The sequence below is a fragment of the Cavia porcellus genome, unplaced genomic scaffold (genome assembly GCF_034190915.1).
Source record: "Cavia porcellus strain 051 isolate PalLab524CR breed Dunkin Hartley unplaced genomic scaffold, mCavPor4.1 scaffold_31, whole genome shotgun sequence".
Classification (NCBI taxonomy): Eukaryota; Metazoa; Chordata; class Mammalia; order Rodentia; family Caviidae; genus Cavia; species Cavia porcellus.
The window spans coordinates 23,521,856-23,542,447 of NW_026947514.1; the positions used below are offsets into that span (position 1 = coordinate 23,521,856).

The window sequence follows — 20,592 nt, forward strand, 5'->3', positions numbered from 1 at the left end:
GAATTTCCCAGAGTGGAAGATCATGATAAACGGAAAGTCTATCTGGATCCAGATGCTGACCTAGGGCAACACATCTATTCTCGGGGATCCTCTTGTGCCTTTTGCAAAATGGGGATAAATGAGCAGAATCTTTCCGTAAGGTTCTGTGGGGTATAAGTAAGAGTCTACTTAAAGTCTTTCCCATACCTTTCATAAAGTAAGTCACCCTCAGATTGGTCTCTGTCACTGATCAAACTCCATTGTTAATTCCCCTACCTAGTTCCTGAATTTCCAATTCCCTCCAACGTAAATAGTATCCTCCAGACAGTGGAATTCATACAACACTGTACATTTGCAATTGATCACAGGGTTTTTCACATTCTCCTCCCTCTAACTCTCCTGCTTTCTCCTCTCACCAGTCTGGTTACCCTCCCAGACTCAGCGTGGCTGTTACTGGCTGCTCCATGCTACCTAAATGGTTTTTCAGTCCTCTCCCAGGTCATACCACTTCTCCTGGCAGTCTGTGCAATAAAAATGACCCACAGGACATGCTATCTTTTCAACTAGACCTTGAGCTCCTGGGGAGATTGAGTACATATTTCAACTCAGCTTTCTTGGTGCCTAGCATCCTGCTCACCATAGAGCAGATGTTTATAAGTAGATAGACATTAGTTCACAACCAAGCTATTTGTGGAACATCTGTGTTTACATCTCCTACAACCTCACATTATACTTAAAGAAAGAAATTACTCCCTGATGCAGGAACTTGCCAACAAATAAAGCCCTTGTACAGTAATGGAAATGGAAAGAAATCAGTATTGCAGATAGCATCATCAGTAAGTTTTATTGAATTTTGACTAATGATATTTATTCATCTATTCAACGGTTTGCTTCAGAGCCCACTCCTCTTTCGTGTCAAAGGAATTTAAACCATCACTCTCTCTTTTCATTTCTATTGATGAAAAATCACATGGTCACCTGTGTGTATGTTCTTGAGCCTTCTTAGCAGCCGCTGTGCCTACTGTGGACACCCAAATGACATACTCACTTGAGTATCTGTTCACTTCCTGTGACTCGTCTCATTCAGTAGGAAGAAATTTTTATTGCAAAGTACAACCTGTTGGTGATCATATGCTGATGAAATAACTTAGCTGCTTCCAAATTTTGATGTTTTTTTTTTTTTTTTTTTTTTTTTTTTGGCTTTTTCCTTTTTATTGGTACCAGGGATCGAACTCACGACTGCCTGCTTTCAAGGCAGGCGCTTATGCCGCTGAGCTAAACCCCCAGCCCCTGATGTTCTTTTTTGAAACGAGTGAATATAAACCATGGCAAGAAAGTTGAAAAGAGAAATTTCAAATTTTCAAATGCATTTAATTATCTTGATTAAAAAGAGGAATAATGATAGAGAAAATCCAAACTGAAAAAAAAAAAAAAAAAAAAACACCTGGCACCTTCCTCTTAATCAACCTTGAATTGGTCTTTTTTCTGGACCGACTTTCAAACTGCGGACGAAAAAAAAAAAAAAATCCAGCCCCTTAAAATTGACCTGTAAAATCAAAGCACCACCTAGTGGTCAAAATGGAAAACAAGGGCTTTTAATATGGGATCTTTCAAACCCAACAAATACTTTCTTGGATTGTCAGTCTCTCAGTGTCTGGTGAGTTATACATTCCCTTTTAAAATTTATGCTAAAATTAATTCCAGACTTTTACAAAGAAAGAACAAACAACAGCTTTTTTTTTTATTATCTCCCCAACCTGTTAACACAAACACTTGGGGCCTCTACGTAAATAGAGGTGTGTGGGCTGCAAACCATCTGCGGTCTTGGTTCTTGGCCAAGGGTCCTCTTGTAGCAGCCAGACATTCCATGGCCAGAGGTCCTGGCCAGTTAGACCTTTTCTGGATGTAGATCCCTCTCTGGAGGTGGGAAGGGTGCAATTCTATTTTATGCCACGGCATATGGAAGACAATATGGCAGAGAGGGTAAGCGGATTGGCTCATAACATACCAACCTGGACTGGAATCCCAGTTTCCAGCTTCCTAGCTTTGTGGCCCATGGACAAGATTTCTCAATTATTATATCTCTATTTTCTTTTTTTGAAATAAAGAAGGAAGTAATACTATCTTCCTGGGGAGATGAAAATAGCCACTTGAAAGGCAATCATAAAAAATCAATAAGATAATATCAACCATCATGTACATAAAGTTAGGAAACTTTTCACAAATATCTCTTGTATGTTTTATTATTGTATTACTGAATCTGTTTAATTTCTGTCCAATTGTTTCTTAAAGCAGAACAAAATCCAAGAAGTGGAATTCTACTAAAGGTTGATTCAGCCTCCCTTATCTTGATTATGTGGCTCTTTCTAGGTTTGCTTTTATTGATGTATGTTTGCAGGATATGATATTTACACTCATTTTGGGAAATAGGTACATAATTATTTAGCCATCTGATATATTTCAACAAACACCTTGAAATTGTTATCAATCTAAGAATAAGTTATACTCCCAGTGGTACCTTACAAACTCCCATAAAAAAATCACACATGATGTGCAGATGTAACCCAAGTGGTGATTAGGTGAAATGGATAGACTGTGTTAGGACCCACAATTGACCCATGAACTAACTCAGAAAGAGCAAACAACAGTATCCCAAAGTCACAGTACTCAAATCTATTACAACATAGGCTAAAAAGAAAACATTTAAATGAATCCAGCTAAACAAAGTATTGAAGAATATTACACTGAAGACCATGGAGATTTCTTATTTTCCACATGGTTCAATACTGAGATTTTTTGTTTTAAAGGTATATAGTCACCAGAACCGTTATAAAATCTGTATATTTTAACTGGATGAAAAAGATGCCTTTTAAAAAAGCCTCCTTAAAAGAAAAGATGACAACAGGAATATCTTACAGTTCCATCATATATGTGAGTTTCTATCATCCTCGTACAAAAGAAACTGTCATTTAACTTCAAGCAGAAGGGAGTGGACCTACCACAGATATGCATAATAACGAGACAGATGGTTGAACAGTCACCTGTCTGCAGAAATTATTCACAGAGGAGAAAATGAAAAACAGAAACTGAATAATTTGTATGTGTTTGGCTTTAATAACCTGAAAACATCTTTTCTTGCTTACAAGTTGAATTCAATCATAACAGGAAAAATGGGAGAAAAGGCAGCTTATTTACTGTCGTCCTCACTAGAGAGAGATTATACGAAATACTCATATTCAATCATGATGGATGAACCTTCCTCTGTACCCTGAAAATGAGCAACCTTGCTCACAAAGCACCTCCCTACAGACTTCCCAAGCAAAAGGCCCTCTCCTGTCCAAGCCTGACAACTGGATTTAATCATGCATGAGAGTAACAAGTCCCTATGGTTTAGCATCACACTGACTCTGAACAGCCAGCACCGATGGCAAATGATCTCTGTTTGGTCCCTGGATTTGCAGTAAACACAACCAAGAAGGAAATTATCTTCTTGCTAAATACTTCCTGGGTCATATTTGCAATTTAGATCTGTAGGTCAGATTACCATTTCTTTTTCTGCCTACATGCTCTCAAATCTAGATTCTTCTAACAATGGTACTAAGCTAGATGTTGATAATTTTTCCCAGGTCTTATACAGACCATGAACCAACTGTTGATAAGCATTTAAGACACCCATATAGAATATGTGTTTGAATGTGTACCTAGGGAATTAGTTGGGAAGTCTAGGAAGGTACCTCAGGAGACCTAACCAAGCTGAGGCAGTCAGCTGGGAAGGCCTTCAACTCTTTTTCTAGGTAAGTCATTACTCATGCACCTATTGAACCACAATAGGAAAACTTTCAGATTTAATGCAATCATCAGAGTGTAAACTTTAGAGCTTTCTTTTGCACACCACTGCTCATTAACGAGGGGGCAAAGGGAGATTTGAATTGGCAAGCTCACAGCAAGCCTCACACAAGATGTACTTAGCATCTCGCGTGAGGCTCTGGGTTCAATCCTCAGCACCAAAAAAAGAAAAAAAATTATAATTCTTAAGTTCAGTGAAAGGTACATGAATATTCATTTTGTTCTTTTTATATATATAATACATATTAACTTAGCAGAATATTATTTGCATGTTTTAATAATTAATAAAAGCTTTTAAAAGGAATGAAAAGTAAGTATTCATGAAATATAACAAAATGTTTACACTTAGTAAGGATACAGGATATTTAACATTTTCCATACAGGACCTTCTGCATGCTTGAAATTTCTCGTAATTGTAAAGTTAAATTGGACTTTTAAAAAAATAACATACTGCTGTTTTTCATTCTAAACTGATTTTATGTGACAGCGTTGACAGGAGTTGATTTAAAGGAACAAATTGCTAATTTCTCAAAGGGAACATTTTTATGGTGAACCTCCCTTTTTTATGTGGATATCTGAACAATTTAAAAATAGTGATAGGGTTCCCTCCCAAGTGCATAAACAAAATCACAGAAAATTGGAATAACCTTCACTTGTCCCACTTCAGCCTGACAAAGCCTAAATTTGCTAAGCCAAAGAAACAGAAAATCATAGGATTAAGACAAAAGCAACTAGAAATTGACCTTCTGCCTGCCTTCTCAGGGGTGGTATATGACATGACTTATAGGTTTCTCCCATCTTGCCTACTTGTTAATCCATTTCGTTTTCTGTTGTCCTTTAGGAAAAAAAAAAAAAAAAAGTCCAAGACGTTCTTTGAAGAGATAATTTGAGGTAGGTAACATGACTGAATTGTATTCAGTGTCATCATACGTGGACACCTCTCTACAACAATAAGTGTTGACAGACAAATTTGCATATCTAGGAGCAAGAGTTTAGTGAGCACACTGAGCTCTGGTTTGCAATGTGCTTGATTTGGTCAAAATTGTCAAGAGTATGATAGATGTATGGCTTATAGATGCTTGTATCATACTGAAATATACAAGAAAGAAGGAAAGAAAGAAAGAAAGAGAGAGAGAGAGAGAAAGAAAGAGAAAGAAAGAAAGAGAAAGAAAGAAAGAAAGAAAGAAAGAAAGAAAGAAAGAAAGAAAGAAAGAAAGAAAGAAGAAAAAGAGTGGGAGGAAGAAGATGAAAAGCTAAAGTATTTGATGTGCCTCAAGCCCTAGCTACATGAACTGATTTGACCAGAATTCTGCAATGTAAAATAAATAAGGAAATAAATACTTCTATTTTAGAAGGGGTTATTATACATTCCAAATACTCAGAGTCTGTCCCTTTAATGAAACAATTCACACCTTTCAAGCTAAGGCACAGAATAATTGTTCTAACTGCCTCAAGCTCTTCAGGTTAGCCTAGAGAATTTGAAGATTCTAACAGAGTCAGAACTCTCAGGTCTTTCTCATGCTTAAGATCTGGAACAGCAGCAGAATTCAGCTGGTAGAATTTTGCTTGCATCAGGGGAAAAGTGAACTTGAGATGAACTTGTTCTCAGCCATACACAAACAAGGGTATTAAAATTATAATCAAGAGACCGTACCAGTTCATTCCTCTGGAAAAGATACGATGATATGATCTTATGATTTCTTTAGCAAAGCATGGCTGAAATACTGTGCCTTGTTTGAGTAACAGAAAAAAGTTTTTAAAGATAAATGGACTTGTAACTTCCAGAAAAATCTTTTAACTTTAAACCCAATAAGACATAGAAGCTAAAAAGTAATACAATTGGAGTTTATAAAGTTACAAATGGAGATTTCTTATTGTTCATAATTTAATGTTCTTTGAATATTATGATGGGTTAGGGTCTATATAGATTACAACCTATTTTTTCACATTTCTTAGTGCTAACTCTAGTCCATGCTCCATTCATCACTTATTCTAGCTATTCTAGAGTCACCAATGGCTTTCTTGCTTTCATTCATTCTCCTCTGAACATTTCTTGAATCTCCACCAAGTCAGACACTGTCCCCAGGACCTGATTATCTAGCCAAAAACAATGAATATGACGCCTGCTCTTATCAGTTTACAGACTTCTTTCAACCTGCCCTTCATATATGGAGGCCTCTAATTCAAAGCTTTATTCATGTTACACACTGGAGCGAAATTTTCTATGGCTTCCCTTCCTTGCAAAACCCTTCCTGATGTTGAATGTGGTGGTGCACACCTATCATTCCAGAACTCTGGGATGCTGGAGCAGGAGAGTCTCTAATTCAAGACCAACCTGGGCAACTTAGCAAAAGATTTCCAGTTTAGATTCCTATGATCAAGTTCTCACTTAGGACACTTCTTATCACCTCCCACCCTTCCTTTACTATAATCCATTGTTCTGTTGCCCAGATCATCATGCTGATCTTTTCTTTCTACATAACAGGAAAGTAAAGCTGAGCAGGTTATACATTATAATGAAAGAAGAAGTGAGTATACTGCATTCTGTTTAGTTAAAAATAAAAAGATAAATATACTTACATTTGCTATGTAGGATACCATGATGGTATCCTACCATCCTACCAAAAATGTTAGAGGAAATATTTTAATATAAAATGATCTATAAAACAAAATTATTTCCTTACAAGGGCCCAAGAGTGACTTGGCACACATAATAAATTGTTGACAATTTTTAGGATACAGTATAGTAATGTTTACGATTGGTTCATATATTTCCTTTTCCAAGTAACCTAGAGACTTTCTCTATTATTGTGCTCTTACCAGGGGGACTTACTATCTCACATGCATTGTCTAATCCCTTTTCCTCAGTCCCAATCAGATGTACATAGGAGAATAAGAGCTAGTGGCACATAATGCAACACAAAACTATTTAAAAAAATTCACAAAGTACCATTGGATCAGGAAAGTCGGAGAGGACAGTGCTTTCTTTGGAGACTTATTGTTCAATGTAAAATGTCAGATAACTTCTTAACATGGCTGGAATTTCTTCTCATACCGTGTTTCTCTTTGCCAACCTCACTTCAACACATTAAACAATCATACACACCATAGCTTCTCTCTGAAATATTATCAGATTCACGGGTTCCAAGGGCTAGCAGCATTCTGCTAGTTGGAACTGATTATCAAAATCACCATGATTAAGATTTGGGTCTAATCCCCCAGTGTTCACAGCTGAGCCCATTATAAGAACTCCGGTTACTAGGGAAATAATAATGATCCTAGGGTGGGGAGTTCTTCTTTAGTCCCTTTCCAGTGGAGTTTAATATGCAGTCATCTCCCCATGACAGCAAATAATTAGCACATTAGACCACTCGAATAATAAACGAGCAACCCCATAGTTGTTTTTTTTTTTTTTTTTTTTTCCTCTGAAAAATTCTGCTGTGACCAGGGATTATGAGGCTCACTCTGAGCTTTCAACTCCCTGGCCTCATATCAAAGTTAAAACAGATTAAGTACCAAACTTGGCCTGCCTTGGAGCCTAAAGATGGTGGCCCAACATTATCATCTGTAAATAATTCATTTTGAAAGCTAAATGAAGTGATCTTTACTGCTTTAAATGAGTGGATTTAAGAATAAATTAATATACATAAAGTTAAAAGTATATATTAAGATCTCTGGTAATATTGGAGGCCACAAAGAGTATAGCTTTTCTCTCAGTCTTATTAATAACAACAGACAAAGAGTCACTGGTCAGCTATTCTTCCATATTCCGAGCAAGGACCAAAAGCAGAATCTGAGATACTATAATCCCCAAGAATGCTTTTGGAAGTCTGTGAAAAACCTATACCAGGTTTTTAGATTTTGACTTTTCTTTTTTTTAAATCATGAGATTTATAGGAAAGGTACTATGTCCTCCAAAGCTTAGGATTTGTTTGAATTATACTGACCCATAATCAGGAGTACATGTAAATTTAAAATTAGAATATAGAGAAGATCTGTGATATTTAAATAATCTAATTGCAATAACCCTGCCGCCCATGCCCACCCTCACAGACAAATTAACCTCAGCACTAGAGGAATCCATAGTCAGCACATTGTAGGAAAAATGGGTCTCCGGGGAATACCGTGTATCTACAATAGCAGTGATAATTAATCCACTCAAAATTCTGTGTGCTATTTATTGATGATATTTTCTTTAATGGATATTTTATATTTGTCACATAAACTACCACCTGAGAGCTTACAAAAAATTCTTTCCAAGTCTAAAACTCTTCTTTACATCCATTATTTCTCAGCCCATTCACAAAGATAAGATTCTCATAAGCTTATATTATCATGAAGTTACATTGTGCTCACTTCCAAAGGTCACTTAGTTAGAAAGGAAAAGAGCCAGGATTGAAACCCACCTTTTACTCTTCTGTTCCCATAATCCTCTCTGAAAGCTGAGCCAGGTGGTCTCTGAGCTCTGAATCCAGATGCGGTAGGATTTGGGGAGAAGAGTCCATATGGACCTTAAGTGGTTTGAGAAGGCTCAAGGGAGCAGGTGACCCCGTGTAGAGCCCTCGAGGTCAGGAGGGAACGACTCAGGGAGGAAAGGCTGCAGTACCAAGGGCTTGCACTGAGATGACCACAGAGTACACTGGTGACAGTAAGAGAGACTGGCCTGATTAGAGGACACATTGAGACGTGAATATTAATTGAGACAAAATTTAATGTCACATATTCAAAAGTGGATTAGAGAAGACCTTGAAAATCAAGTGCAAGGTTTGTGCTACCCTGAGAGGTAGCTGCTGCCAATTAACAAGCAAAGAAGTAAAACGTCAAAACTGGTATTTGGGGAAGATTGATTTAAAATAAGAAAACATGCCTGAAACACAAGCATGGAGCCCATCAATGGCGAGCTCAAAGGCCACCAAGGTGAGTAGTGGGGAGAATGATTCTAGTGACACCCTATATCGCCAGTTGACTTTCAATACTATAGCTTCAATTAAATTCCAAAACATCTTACTCCCTTTTGCCTTGCTGTAGCTCTGAAGAATCTGTCACCAAAATATTCCATGTGACATGAGATGCAGCTTTGGGAAATACAGTTACAACCACATATCACCTAGGAAACCAACTATAACTAAATGCAAAATGTTACCCCACACTGAGAAATAGCTGTGAAATTCGGTTATAACTGTGTTTATTGTTCATTAAGCTTTATGTAATCAGGAAATATGCTAAATTAATCCAAATGCAAATTAAATAAGTTAGATGTTGGAAATGCGTGTGGTGTGTTGTGGGGATTGGAATAAAGCCTCTAACAACACCAATAGTTTATTGAGCTAAACTCACTTGTTTTATTATATTCTGTTTAGACTGTTCTGTTCTTAGGATTTTGCATGAGTCAGGGACAACAAGCATATGTTCATGATTTTGAGGTACAGGACTTTTTTTCCAAAGCCCCATCTCCAGGTTTCCACTGCCAGTGGACTGTAGTTGGTTGATCTACTTTTAAGTAAGTGTAAGGATGCCATATGAGAATTTCAGGTAGGGAGAGGCGAAAACTTGCTATCAAGGAGTGATAATTCTCAAGTGATGGCTCCCTTCCGGAATCTGTTTTCAGAAATAAAATGATATCCTACATACTGGTAATTCAGATAGGCTGACAGTGTTTCTGCAAATGTCCTCAAAAACTGTGTCCTAGGCAAATACATTACCTTCACAATTACAGGAAAGCATGACTTCCAAGCCTGAGATGAAATTAAATGATCACATATGTTAATGTAAGTCACAGTTTCAGAGGTATTTGAATAGAAAAAAATATTGCACAATGATCCTAAATGAAAATTTACATATATATATATATATATATATATATATATATATATCACATGTATTTATTTTATTTATATAAACATACTTTTGGTTTCATTCAAGGTAAAACTATAATTTTAGATTTATTTGAAGACTGAGTTCAAAAAGCACACAATAAATTTACTGGGAAGCAATGTTTTAAGAATCAGATGTTATTGTTTATACCAATGCTCCAGAGAATTGTCAGAGAGTGTTTACTAGGTTTGCCTGAATTCTTCCACAGAGATATAAAAATTTGGCAACCCAGGATGTGTAAAAATCAGGGAACTTCTCTGATTTACATTTGTCAGAATACAGGTACATCTAACTTCTTCACTTTTATAGTGTTGGTTTGGTCAACATAAAGCTTAGGGGACATTAATCAATGATAAATAGAAGACATCTACTGCCTCGGGAGACTTCTAGAGCTCTAGACTATTGTAAGTAATCTCATCATGTGAAATAAACCAGAGTGCTTCTTTGGAAGTGACTTTCACAGAATTAAGTGCTAGCAGGATGCTCTTTCACCATATGCATTTTAAGGGGCTTTTTCCCTCAAGCCACAATCCAGTGTAAAACCATTTCCCTAGTATGTAAATGTGTCCACGAACTGATCAGAAGCTGCAAGATTTGCTATGACAAGGAAGAAGGGCAAGAGGAAAACAAGTGAAAACATCTTGACATTTCCATGTTTCATCTACAAAAGAAAATCACTCACTGGAAGGTTCCTTATAAGTTTTGTATGCCTAAATCTATGCCTTCTGGCAAGAAAGCGCCTAGCCATGTTAGAAATACTGTTTCATAAAAAGAAGAGAACTTTGTACAAATCAGACTTTGAAAATATGCAAGCCTCAGTTATTCATCCAATAAATAATGTCTATTATGTGCTTAGCAGTATGCGTATTCTAAACAAAGTCACATTAATAACTGATAAAACTATATTTTTAAAATATTGTATTGAACTTCTATGCATTTTTCAGATTTTGAACAGGGGCCCTTGTTTAATTCTACTAAAAAAAGAAAAAAAGACCTCGCAGTACTAAAAAAAAATTAACAATTTGAAATTGTTTCTTTTCTTTTGAAGACATGCAAGGAATTAATGACTGTGTGTTAGAAACCACAGATCAAAATAAGGAGACTCAGTACCCAAAATATTATGTAGCATAGAAATATCTCAGTTTCAGAAGTCTCTAAATTCTTTGTATGAAAACACTTCCTAATTTAATTTGGTAACGAGATAATAGTCAGGCAACAAAGATCCACAGGATAAGGGTAGGTGAGAAAACAAACTACAATTCTAAGTAAATGAAATAATAAGAGTGACTGACTACATGAGCCAACCCTGTCCTTGCACCCACTGAGTTTAATCAAGTGTTATCAGATGACTGGAGGTAAAAAGCAGTGGGAACCTCATAACAGAAACTCAAGAGAAAAAATGGTTGATGGAGACACATTGACAGGTATTTAACTGGTTTTGCACACCTTCTCTACAAGTTTCCTTGGCTGCAGAAAGTTCTCTGTGGCAGAAGGCCTCTGAGTGGAATTAAAAGTCATTAAACAAGTAAATCAGAGCTCAGAGTATTCCACACTGCCAGGGCCATTCCAGGAGTAATGCACAGCCTCCTGTCACTCTGCTGAAGCACAGCACAACACACGTTATATCCCCCCACCCCCCTTTGCCCTAATCTCACAGCATAAAGGTAAAGTGATGTAGAAAGGAGTGAATGGATGATCCACTTGGAACCTAGATGCACTAATGCAGATCAACTGACACAACTGAGAAAGGCTAATGTGTGAAACAGTTGCTTGGAGGACATTGGACAGCAGGCAAGGACAGACAGTGGCAGCTCGAAGAGAGCTAAACAAGGGACGAGGCTGAGCAAGCAGGATCAAAGATCAAGCCCAGAACCTGTTTCAAAATAAAATTTAAGAAGGGGTTGTAGATATAGCTCGCTGTGAAAACCCTGGGTTCAATTACCTGTACTACATAATTGACTAGAAGGAAGAGGAAAATTTTAAGCCCTATAAGTGCATCTGCTTATTGCCTTGAGATAGTTTCTGTACCATGTTGCATGTGGATCCTGCATTGGTCCCTACAGTTAGACAGCCAGGGCTGAAAGTCAAGAGAAACTTGATTGCTAGATTGCAAAACCGACATGAATGAATATTAACAACATCACACAAAGGTAAAGAAAACTGTCGTGAAAGACCACATTGTGTGTGATTCCACTCTTCATCTTCAGAAGCAGTGAAAGTAATACATGCAAATAAAAATTAAAACAGTGATGGCCTTAGAGGGGAGAGGGACTAAACAATTGGAAATGGTCCAGGGCCGGTCCTTAGGAAGGTGAAATTGTCCTCTGTCATTAGCAGATATGGTTACATGGGTATAAACATATGTCATGATACATGGAAGATCAGTGCATCTTTCTAAATACAAATTTTGCCTCACCCCCCCAAATTTGCCCGCCTTTTAAAAAATTAAGGTGAAAAGTAAGGAAAAAGAACCAACGGGCTCTCAGAGAATTATTTTCATCTTCGTCAATAAGTAACTAGTTATGTATACCAGAAATGAATGTGCTATAATTAAAATCAGCAATAAAAAGATCTACAAATAAGTATGCTAAAGAGGGCTGAAATGAAATTAGTGAGCCCACAAGTTTCAAAAGTTGATAATAATCCCTCACAAGCCATAAGACCTTGCATTGAGGAGACTGTTTCTCCTTAAACCACAGGTCCAACTGTCAACTGAGATCTGCTTCACTCCTGAGTCCCAGCTCATTTTCTTAGAGAGTTCCACAAAACAAAACCCATAAGCAATCCTGGCTCCTGTTGAATCTGTTAGGGCTTGCATGTGTATTAATATCAGTGTTGGAGATGGTCTGATGATACTGCAAATCGACTTAAATTAGGGTACTACAAGCAGGTGGGATTGGCCTGAACAATATGAGACCTGTGAATATACCTGAGAATTGTTGTGCTTAGAAGACCCTGTATTGAATTTCCATCCTTTGGCCTTCCTTTGCTTTTTTTGCCTACCATGACTATCTGTGGAGCCAGGAAGGGGGGACTGATACAAGGAAATGATATCAGGCATTACCTTTAGAGCTGCTACTCAGGAATGCTTCTCCTATATCTCATTTACCTTTCAGATCTTCCAGCCCCAGTTTCATGCAGCGCTTCTCCATCTTTCTGACTTCTCTGCATTTAGCCCTTAGCCTGCCTAGATGCGCCAAACTAGCCAAACATCATTTGTTTGATAAAATGTCTCATCCTGTTACTCAAGCAGATCAGTTCTAATGATGCCCTTACTTAAGCTGAATTAAGTGAAAACCTGAAAACTTCAGTACCTCTTCAAGTTACAATACAGAAACTAGAGATCACAGTAATTATCCTGGAATGAAAGTAGGTCCATTCTGTAGCTGATGTGGATCTGAAGCTCTATGTATGAAGAGATTTCATCAGGAAGCTCAAGCAGGATCCAGAAGATCCTGGAGATCCAAAGGCCACACTTGCAGCCCAAGAAAACACAACTAAGTCTTTTGTCCCCCACCTCATAGTTCTCTCACCTTGAGCAAACCTATGTCTCCTCTCTGCTGTGAAACGGATCACAATTGGCTTTCTAGAGCTGCTGTAAGTTTTAAATAACAATGAATTTTGTCCAATGTTATGCAGTTACACAGTTAAACTGTTAAAAAGTGCAAAGTAACTGTACACAAAAAAAAGATTCAAGGTAAAAAAGATTTGAAATTGAATAGATGATAATAATCCACATTAAATTTACCTGAAACTCAGGAAAAGATGAGAGAAATAACTACATGCCCTTTCAATGTCATATAATGGCACTGTTTGATAGACCTATTCAAGAAATATTTAATTTCACTAGAGGATATACCTGTTTGATACAGATATTTACTATTATTCATGACTCAGACATCTGTGAAATGAACTGTAAATTTTTTTTCAGTAGATATATGTATGCTCAATAGAAAAAAATAATACCAGTGATATTTGCCCAATGTAATACTGGCCAGTTTTAGATCTAACTTAAATTTGCATTTTAATATTCTATAAATAATCAAGTTCTTGTAGTACTCATTTGCATTGTGTTGTTTATATTTTTACCATTTTGTTGTTTCCCTTGTTAAAGAGTTAAATAAATTTGACACATATTCTATATGTATATGAGTTGTTTCTTAACTTTATGAAAATCATTTTTGTATGAGTCATGTTTGGAACGTTTTGAAAACTGATCAAACAATACATAGCCAACAATTGTAAAACAGTTTTAAATCACCATGTCCTAAACATCATAGTGGTAATGGATTTGATTTATCTTTCCAATACTCCAACAAGACTAGACCCATAAATATCTACATTGTAGAAACAGATGAATTAGTTTGTCCAAGGTAACACAGGTATCAAGTGACAGAGACAAGATTTGAACACGGGTCTTTCCACTCTATCTCAGAGGTATCCTCCCTTCTGCTAGAGGATGTACATTAGAACTACCGTAAAGTAAGCACGTGGAAAACAGATGCTCTAGACAGTTTCAAAGAGAATGACAATAAAATGGAGATTAAAAAATATTCTAATTCTAAAATCACTAAAGATACTCTAATTATAAATGGCCAAAGTATCAGGACATAAACACTTAAGATATTCAGTATTACAGAAGATGGTAAAGTAATCAAGAACCAACACGATATTTAACATAGTTTAATTGGTTGTGGAGCCTTGATTGCCTGAGATTCTATACCTAGTCTAACAATTAACACAGATGTTAAACTTTATTATCTTAATAATGACTAGATAGTAGCAAAGGTAATAAGAATGTGAATTTTCCATACAAGACAGACCTAGATTCAAATCCTGACTTGGTTATTTCCTAAATGTAACCTGAATTTAATCTGTTAAATTCAGGACTATATTTGTGTTAAATTTATGAGGAAATTGGGGATGATTAATGGTGCTAAGATATCTTTGCAAAATTCCTAGCCAGTTCTCAAGAACTTGGTAAGGACTTGTTGAATGTAAACTATTATTATTGCTAGTAATAAAAAGCAACATCACTTTTAATTAAGTACCTATGACCTGTCTGTGTTATACCAAAGTTTCCAGAAGCTAAAATGAATGAATTTAATTTGACAGTGTTAGAATCAGGACTGGTATTTAAATCTGTTTTATTCTACAACAAATTAAATTAATAACTGTGCTATGATATCTTTTATAATTTATAAGCTATATACAATACAAATCAACTTTTAAAATTTGGTTCATGGCCTGGGGATATAGCTCAGTAGCACAGCACCTGCCTGCCAAGTACAAGACCATGAGTTTGATTCCTGGTACTAAAAATAAAATGAAATATAATAAAATTTGGTTCATTGTAAATAAATTTTCAAGATCAATATTCATGCATGATTGAATGACATTAATCAAGATTTGGTTACTATTAAGCCTATGCCCAGGACAAAAAGATAGATTTAACATGCGAAGAGGATCTCTCTTTCCAACAAGTGAGTACTATAATGCGGATACTGCTAACGGAGATTAGAAATCAAATAATGTGTCTTATATTTTGAAAAGTACACTGCATGCAATGTTAAACCAAGTAAAGCACAGAACAAATTGCAGAGATGCATAGGTTTGATGGTATAAACAGTCTTAGAACAAAGACTGGAAGAAAACACTAGAACATTAATTGTGGCTAAAACATCCCTCCCTCTGCTTGCTTCCTAGGAAGCAGTCTTTCCTTTTCTACCTCTCTGTATCATATCTGCTTAGGAGGTAGAATTTTAAAGGCTCATTGCTCTTCAACAAAATCTCTGCTCAGAGCAATTTTAAAATGCTATGAACTTTTTCATAGCATTTTAACCTAGATAGAGTTGCCATAGTTCTACCTTATGACTCCTCACTCCATGCCACTCATATTTCTATTGAATATGTATCTTCTCTCCTTAGAGACTAATGTCTCTGAGAACAGAACTGCATTTTATTCATGATTATCTGCAAATAAGAAATGTTTCATGAGTGAATAAGTGATATACTGAGCCCAAAACAGCAAAATATCTTATGAGTAAATTTACATAGGGTTTATTTGCTGGAAAGACAAAATTTGAAAGCAAAAGTAAGGTATAAACACATTACCGAAGCATGAAATGGCTTTGTGGATGTATAGAAACAAGAGACAGAGTTTGTATACATACATCTGCCCATGGTTGTACACTAAGTAATGCATATATTGCTCATCTTTTTCCTGAAGCCTGAATGGGAAATGTTTTCAACCAATTTAATCAATACACTGACCTATATTACAAAATAAATAAACTCACACAATAAACAAAAAGCAAAAGGCCAATCAATAGCCAACAGTGCTGTTTAACAGCCACTTTGGCAGAAAAGCGTCTGAAAAGATGGCTCACACTCCTCTATCTGCACGACCCACATCGGCTTGCTATTGATTTGTTGCAAGCAAAGAACCTCTATTATCACCGACCAGTGTGAACCTACCAATTTTTCCAACAAGTAGCCTGCAGTGTACAGCCAGCCACTAGCACAGGACAACTATCTGCCGAGAGCTTATTGAGGACCCACATTTATTCCACTCGCCTCATCCCACAAAGCTGGTGTAAATGCCTGAATCCTAAAACCAGACACTGGATATGTGCTAAGGACTCTTATACCATAGGCTACAGCATATGCTCCTTCAGCAGTGGAAATCACCAAATCCTTAGCAACTAATCGTTATGAGCATAGTAGGAGGAAACAGAGTGGTTAAGGATAGACATGACATGGTTAAAACTGCTATTTTCATGAAGTCCCTAAAAATGACAACCCTTTTATACATGACTGGTCTGTGTGTGCAGGAGAAATGGATTTTACGAATTTTTTCAATATTGAAAATGAAAATGGACTTAAGGCAGCCAGTGGGAGGGACACAGCACACAGCACAGAACAGGGACCCTAGATTTGCCTGAAGGTGAAATGACTACAATGTGCTCAAATTTCCCAGACCCTCAGTCTGATTTAAAAAATCCAACCAGAATCCATATCCAAAATGAATGACCAAATCAGAACCCTCTCAAGTTTCATTATTTTGTGTTTCTTAAAGTATAGCCCAGTATATGGGTGTCATAGGCTGGTTCTTGGCTGGAAATGATCCATGGGAAGTCAACTCTATTTTTTTTTCACTTTCCAAAGACCTAAAGAGTCTCTTAGAAGAATGTTACTTCTGTGTCCCTTTGTAGATCTTATTGGATCTTGCATTAACTCAAAATTGCTTCTGGGATTACACTCATGAAATTCCCCACAATCTTACCATATATAAAATGGTGGAAGGTCAGTCCTATTAAAAACCATGTAAAACAATTAAGAAATAACTTGTACCTGATTTTAAAAGTTTTAATTCTATGTAAGAGATGCACTTTTATGCAAGGCAATCAGCACCAGAGCATGTGTACCACACTTTGACAATCATTATGTCATCATAAGTGTGAACCTGGGGTGGGGATTTAGCTCAGCAGCACAGCACTTGCCAGGCAAGTGCGAGGTCATGAGTTCAGTACAAAAAAAAAAAGTGAACCTCAAATGCACCCCACTACAGCCATATGGCCACAACAAAACGATGGAATAAAAAGAAAACAGCCCAATCTTGGTCTACTCATATTTCATGAGATAATAGTCACTCAACTCCTGAAGGTAACATACTTGGAAAAAAGCAAGGAAGAAAAACCACTAAAATCATGAGTGACAGAACCAATGCTAGAAGACAAGGAAGACTCCAAACTACACATACTTCTTTAGGACCTTACAAGTCATGCCCAGAAACAATGAACTCTTTTACTCATAGACGTATTTTGAAAAATACAAAATTTCACCATTTCTCTTTTGAAAACATTTCTATTCTTGGATGTGCAGTAATAAATTGACAAGATTTCATTTATATTAACTGGATATCTGTCTGTTTCCCTGAGAAGCAGAACAAATTAAAAAAAAAAAAAAAGATTCAAAATTCTGCCCCCATCTTAAAACACCTTTAGCCATTAGATTTCATCCCTAACTGATGCACATGGTCACCTAACAATATTTTAAGGAAAACTATTTCAGATATATACAACTTTCTATAGAATGTTCTCTTCCCGAGAAATTGAAAAAGGCTGGATGCCATTGAAGGCACTCATGCTACTGAGTCTCATTTGTGTTGTTTGAGTCAAATGTAGGCTAAGGATAAGCCTGTTCATCCCTTTTAGTGACACTGGAGATTAACATTCATCTTCTTATATAGACAAGCTAATGATAATTTACTAACAGAGGTAAAAGCATACAGTATCATATAGGCTATGCTTTGAAGATGTTTGTGAAATCAAATGGCAGGTTACAATTCAAAGGGTAACAATCAACATAAAAAACAGTGGTCTACAATGTAAGATGGTGATACTAATTTTCTAGTTGATACAAGCTGACTGGTTCTAGTTTAAAGAGAGAAGTTCTCCCAAGTGCCTTTGGTATCCATATTTGTGTATAGGTTCATCCTCTGTAACAATTTTAAGTAACCTAATTATTTTAATACGTCTAGTTAAGTTTCATTAAAATTTTGTCTCTGAACATTATAGTGTCATCGTGTATATTCAAATTCTACACATTTGTTATATTCTACAATTTAAATTTACTTTTTTCTATGTTTCCATCCAACTCTTTTCCAGGAGAGGGTCAGTAAAGCAGATTCTGTTAGCAATTTTTGCTGCTAGGTCTCCTACAAATAAAATCTCAACTACATTGCTTATAGAATAAAATTCAAAGAACATTGCTCTAAGCCTGGATATTGTAGAAATGGTTTTGAAGCATGAGCAGTTATTGGCACATGGGAGAGCTGACATTTTCTCAATCTTAGTTCTAGTTCATTATATACTAGCAAACTGCTCAAGTGTGATAATACACATCCTTGACTCAAACAATCTGCTCTTGACAAAATAAAAAACAAGCATAGGAAGCAAGAAAGAAAATAGTTGAATTTTACCAGGAAATACCTGGCCTTAAGTGATGGAAGGGAACTTGTCATTGACAAAAAAAAAAAAAAAAAAAAAAATGTACATACCTTGCGAAGATCGTGAAAATTCACTGCAGTAGGAGTATCTTACCTTTCTGCATTTGCTGTGTACAGTCTCTTCCTGAACATTTTTACTTACAGTGAGATGTATGTGTGAAAAACAAACTCGTGAAGATAAAGAACCATTATACCACCAGTTAGAGGGGAAAATACCTTTCTAGTGAATCCTATGCAGATAAATTGGAGGGAAAAGAAATAGCATATAGTACAATTCCCCAGGTGCCCTGGATTAGACCATAACTTCCTGTTCCACAGTACAACGGTGTTTCCAAACCATAAATATGGAAAGAGGATTTTCAGTAATACCAAAATACTTGGCAAAAGTAATATGATGCCAAAACCTTTGCAGATATTTTATCATTTGCATGACAGCTAGAGACATATATTTATATAGGTGGGTATCACATAATTTTCTCTCTAGATTGTTTTATTCCCCATTTTTCCTTAATGTATCTTAACAGAATGAAACAGTATGTGGGGCAAAAAGATATTTTGAAAAGTGGACATGGGAGCTAAAGATCTGGGAAGCAACGCATCAGTAAAAACCAAATAGACAAGAGTGACAGCAATGTAATGGTGCCTACTTCCGTGTGGTAATATGCAAATAAATTTATATTTAAAAACAAATTTCGATAATCAAGGGTGCATTTAGAAAATCAGAAGATAGCACAAAGTCTGGAATTCTGGGCAAATCTCAATGTTTGCTTGTCTGTTGATGGCTGTCAATCCTCTCATAAAACTAAGTCAGCTGATGTACATGCAGTACCACTCACGTCAGAAATAGCAACCACAAGCTCAGTATGGAAAGATAGTACTCACGATCATTGCACTGGTTTCCAGAATAAGATGTCATGGAGCAGTCACAGGTGAATCCTTCCCATTGCTGCATGCAGACGCCCTGGTTTGCACAAGAGTCTTCCTGGCAGGTAGTACTGGGGCCTAGTAATTCCCAAGAAGAAAGAGAAAGAAGGAGAGAGGAAACATTAAAAATTAGTCAAATTCAAAGAAATCGCCTGCATTTACCATTCTCATGCCTCCAAACATTTAAAATCACAACCACCAAAAATATCAACTCGACTACATGCAACAAGAACTGAATATACACAAAAGATGACAGAAGATTACACTTAGCCACAAACTATCAAAAGTTACACACCAAAGGGAGAGGGCTGAACACACTGTTCTTGTTTAGACAGACTTTGCAAAAGAGCTTCATCTCTACTCAACTAGAAAGATAATCTCCCTGGGAGCATGGTTTTACCTTTTTTCTAAAGTAGGAAAAAAATGCATTCTCATGATTCTAATGAAATAAGAATCCTGAATGAATCCTAAAACTAAACATTCCTAAGACTACTTTGTGACATTAAGAAACTTGTGATATTACAAAACTGAAAATGATGGGAAGAGAAGGAAGAAGAAAAGAAAACATTCAAAACGCATTGTTGTTTTGCAGGTACTGAGCAGTAAGCAGTTTATCTGCATTACCTCATTAAGCTGTCCAGAAACTCTAAAAGCTAAATAACAAAGATTGCCTCCACGTCACAGGTTTAAAAACACTGAGCTCAGAGAGGTAAAACATATTTTGTCAAGAATGTTCATGTCCACCTTAGGTTCATGTTTAACTTTGAGAATATGTTTTTAACTACACCCAGGGTTCTCAAAGTATAGTCCTCAGATCAGCATCAACTGCAAATTTTTCAGTACACAAACCCTTTGGCCCTATTCCTGACCTAAATTAGAAATTTTGAAGAAGATGGAAATCTGTTTCATAAGCTTCTAGAAAATTCTGATGCAATCTAAATTTTGCCAACCATTTCATT

General features: G+C 36.4%; 1 protein-coding gene across 45 annotated transcripts in view; it reads right to left on the minus strand.

Annotated features, from left to right (window-relative positions):
- Positions 1-20,592, minus strand: part of Nrxn3 (neurexin 3) — a 1,541,537-nt gene that overhangs the window by 743,537 nt on the left and 777,408 nt on the right. For all 45 annotated transcript variants that reach the window (XM_063240987.1, XM_063240986.1, XM_063240985.1 and 42 more), the window contains one exon: positions 19,592-19,711. In XM_063240987.1, the coding sequence (XP_063097057.1) occupies positions 19,592-19,711 (120 nt within the window). The remainder of the gene's footprint in view (positions 1-19,591; positions 19,712-20,592) is intronic.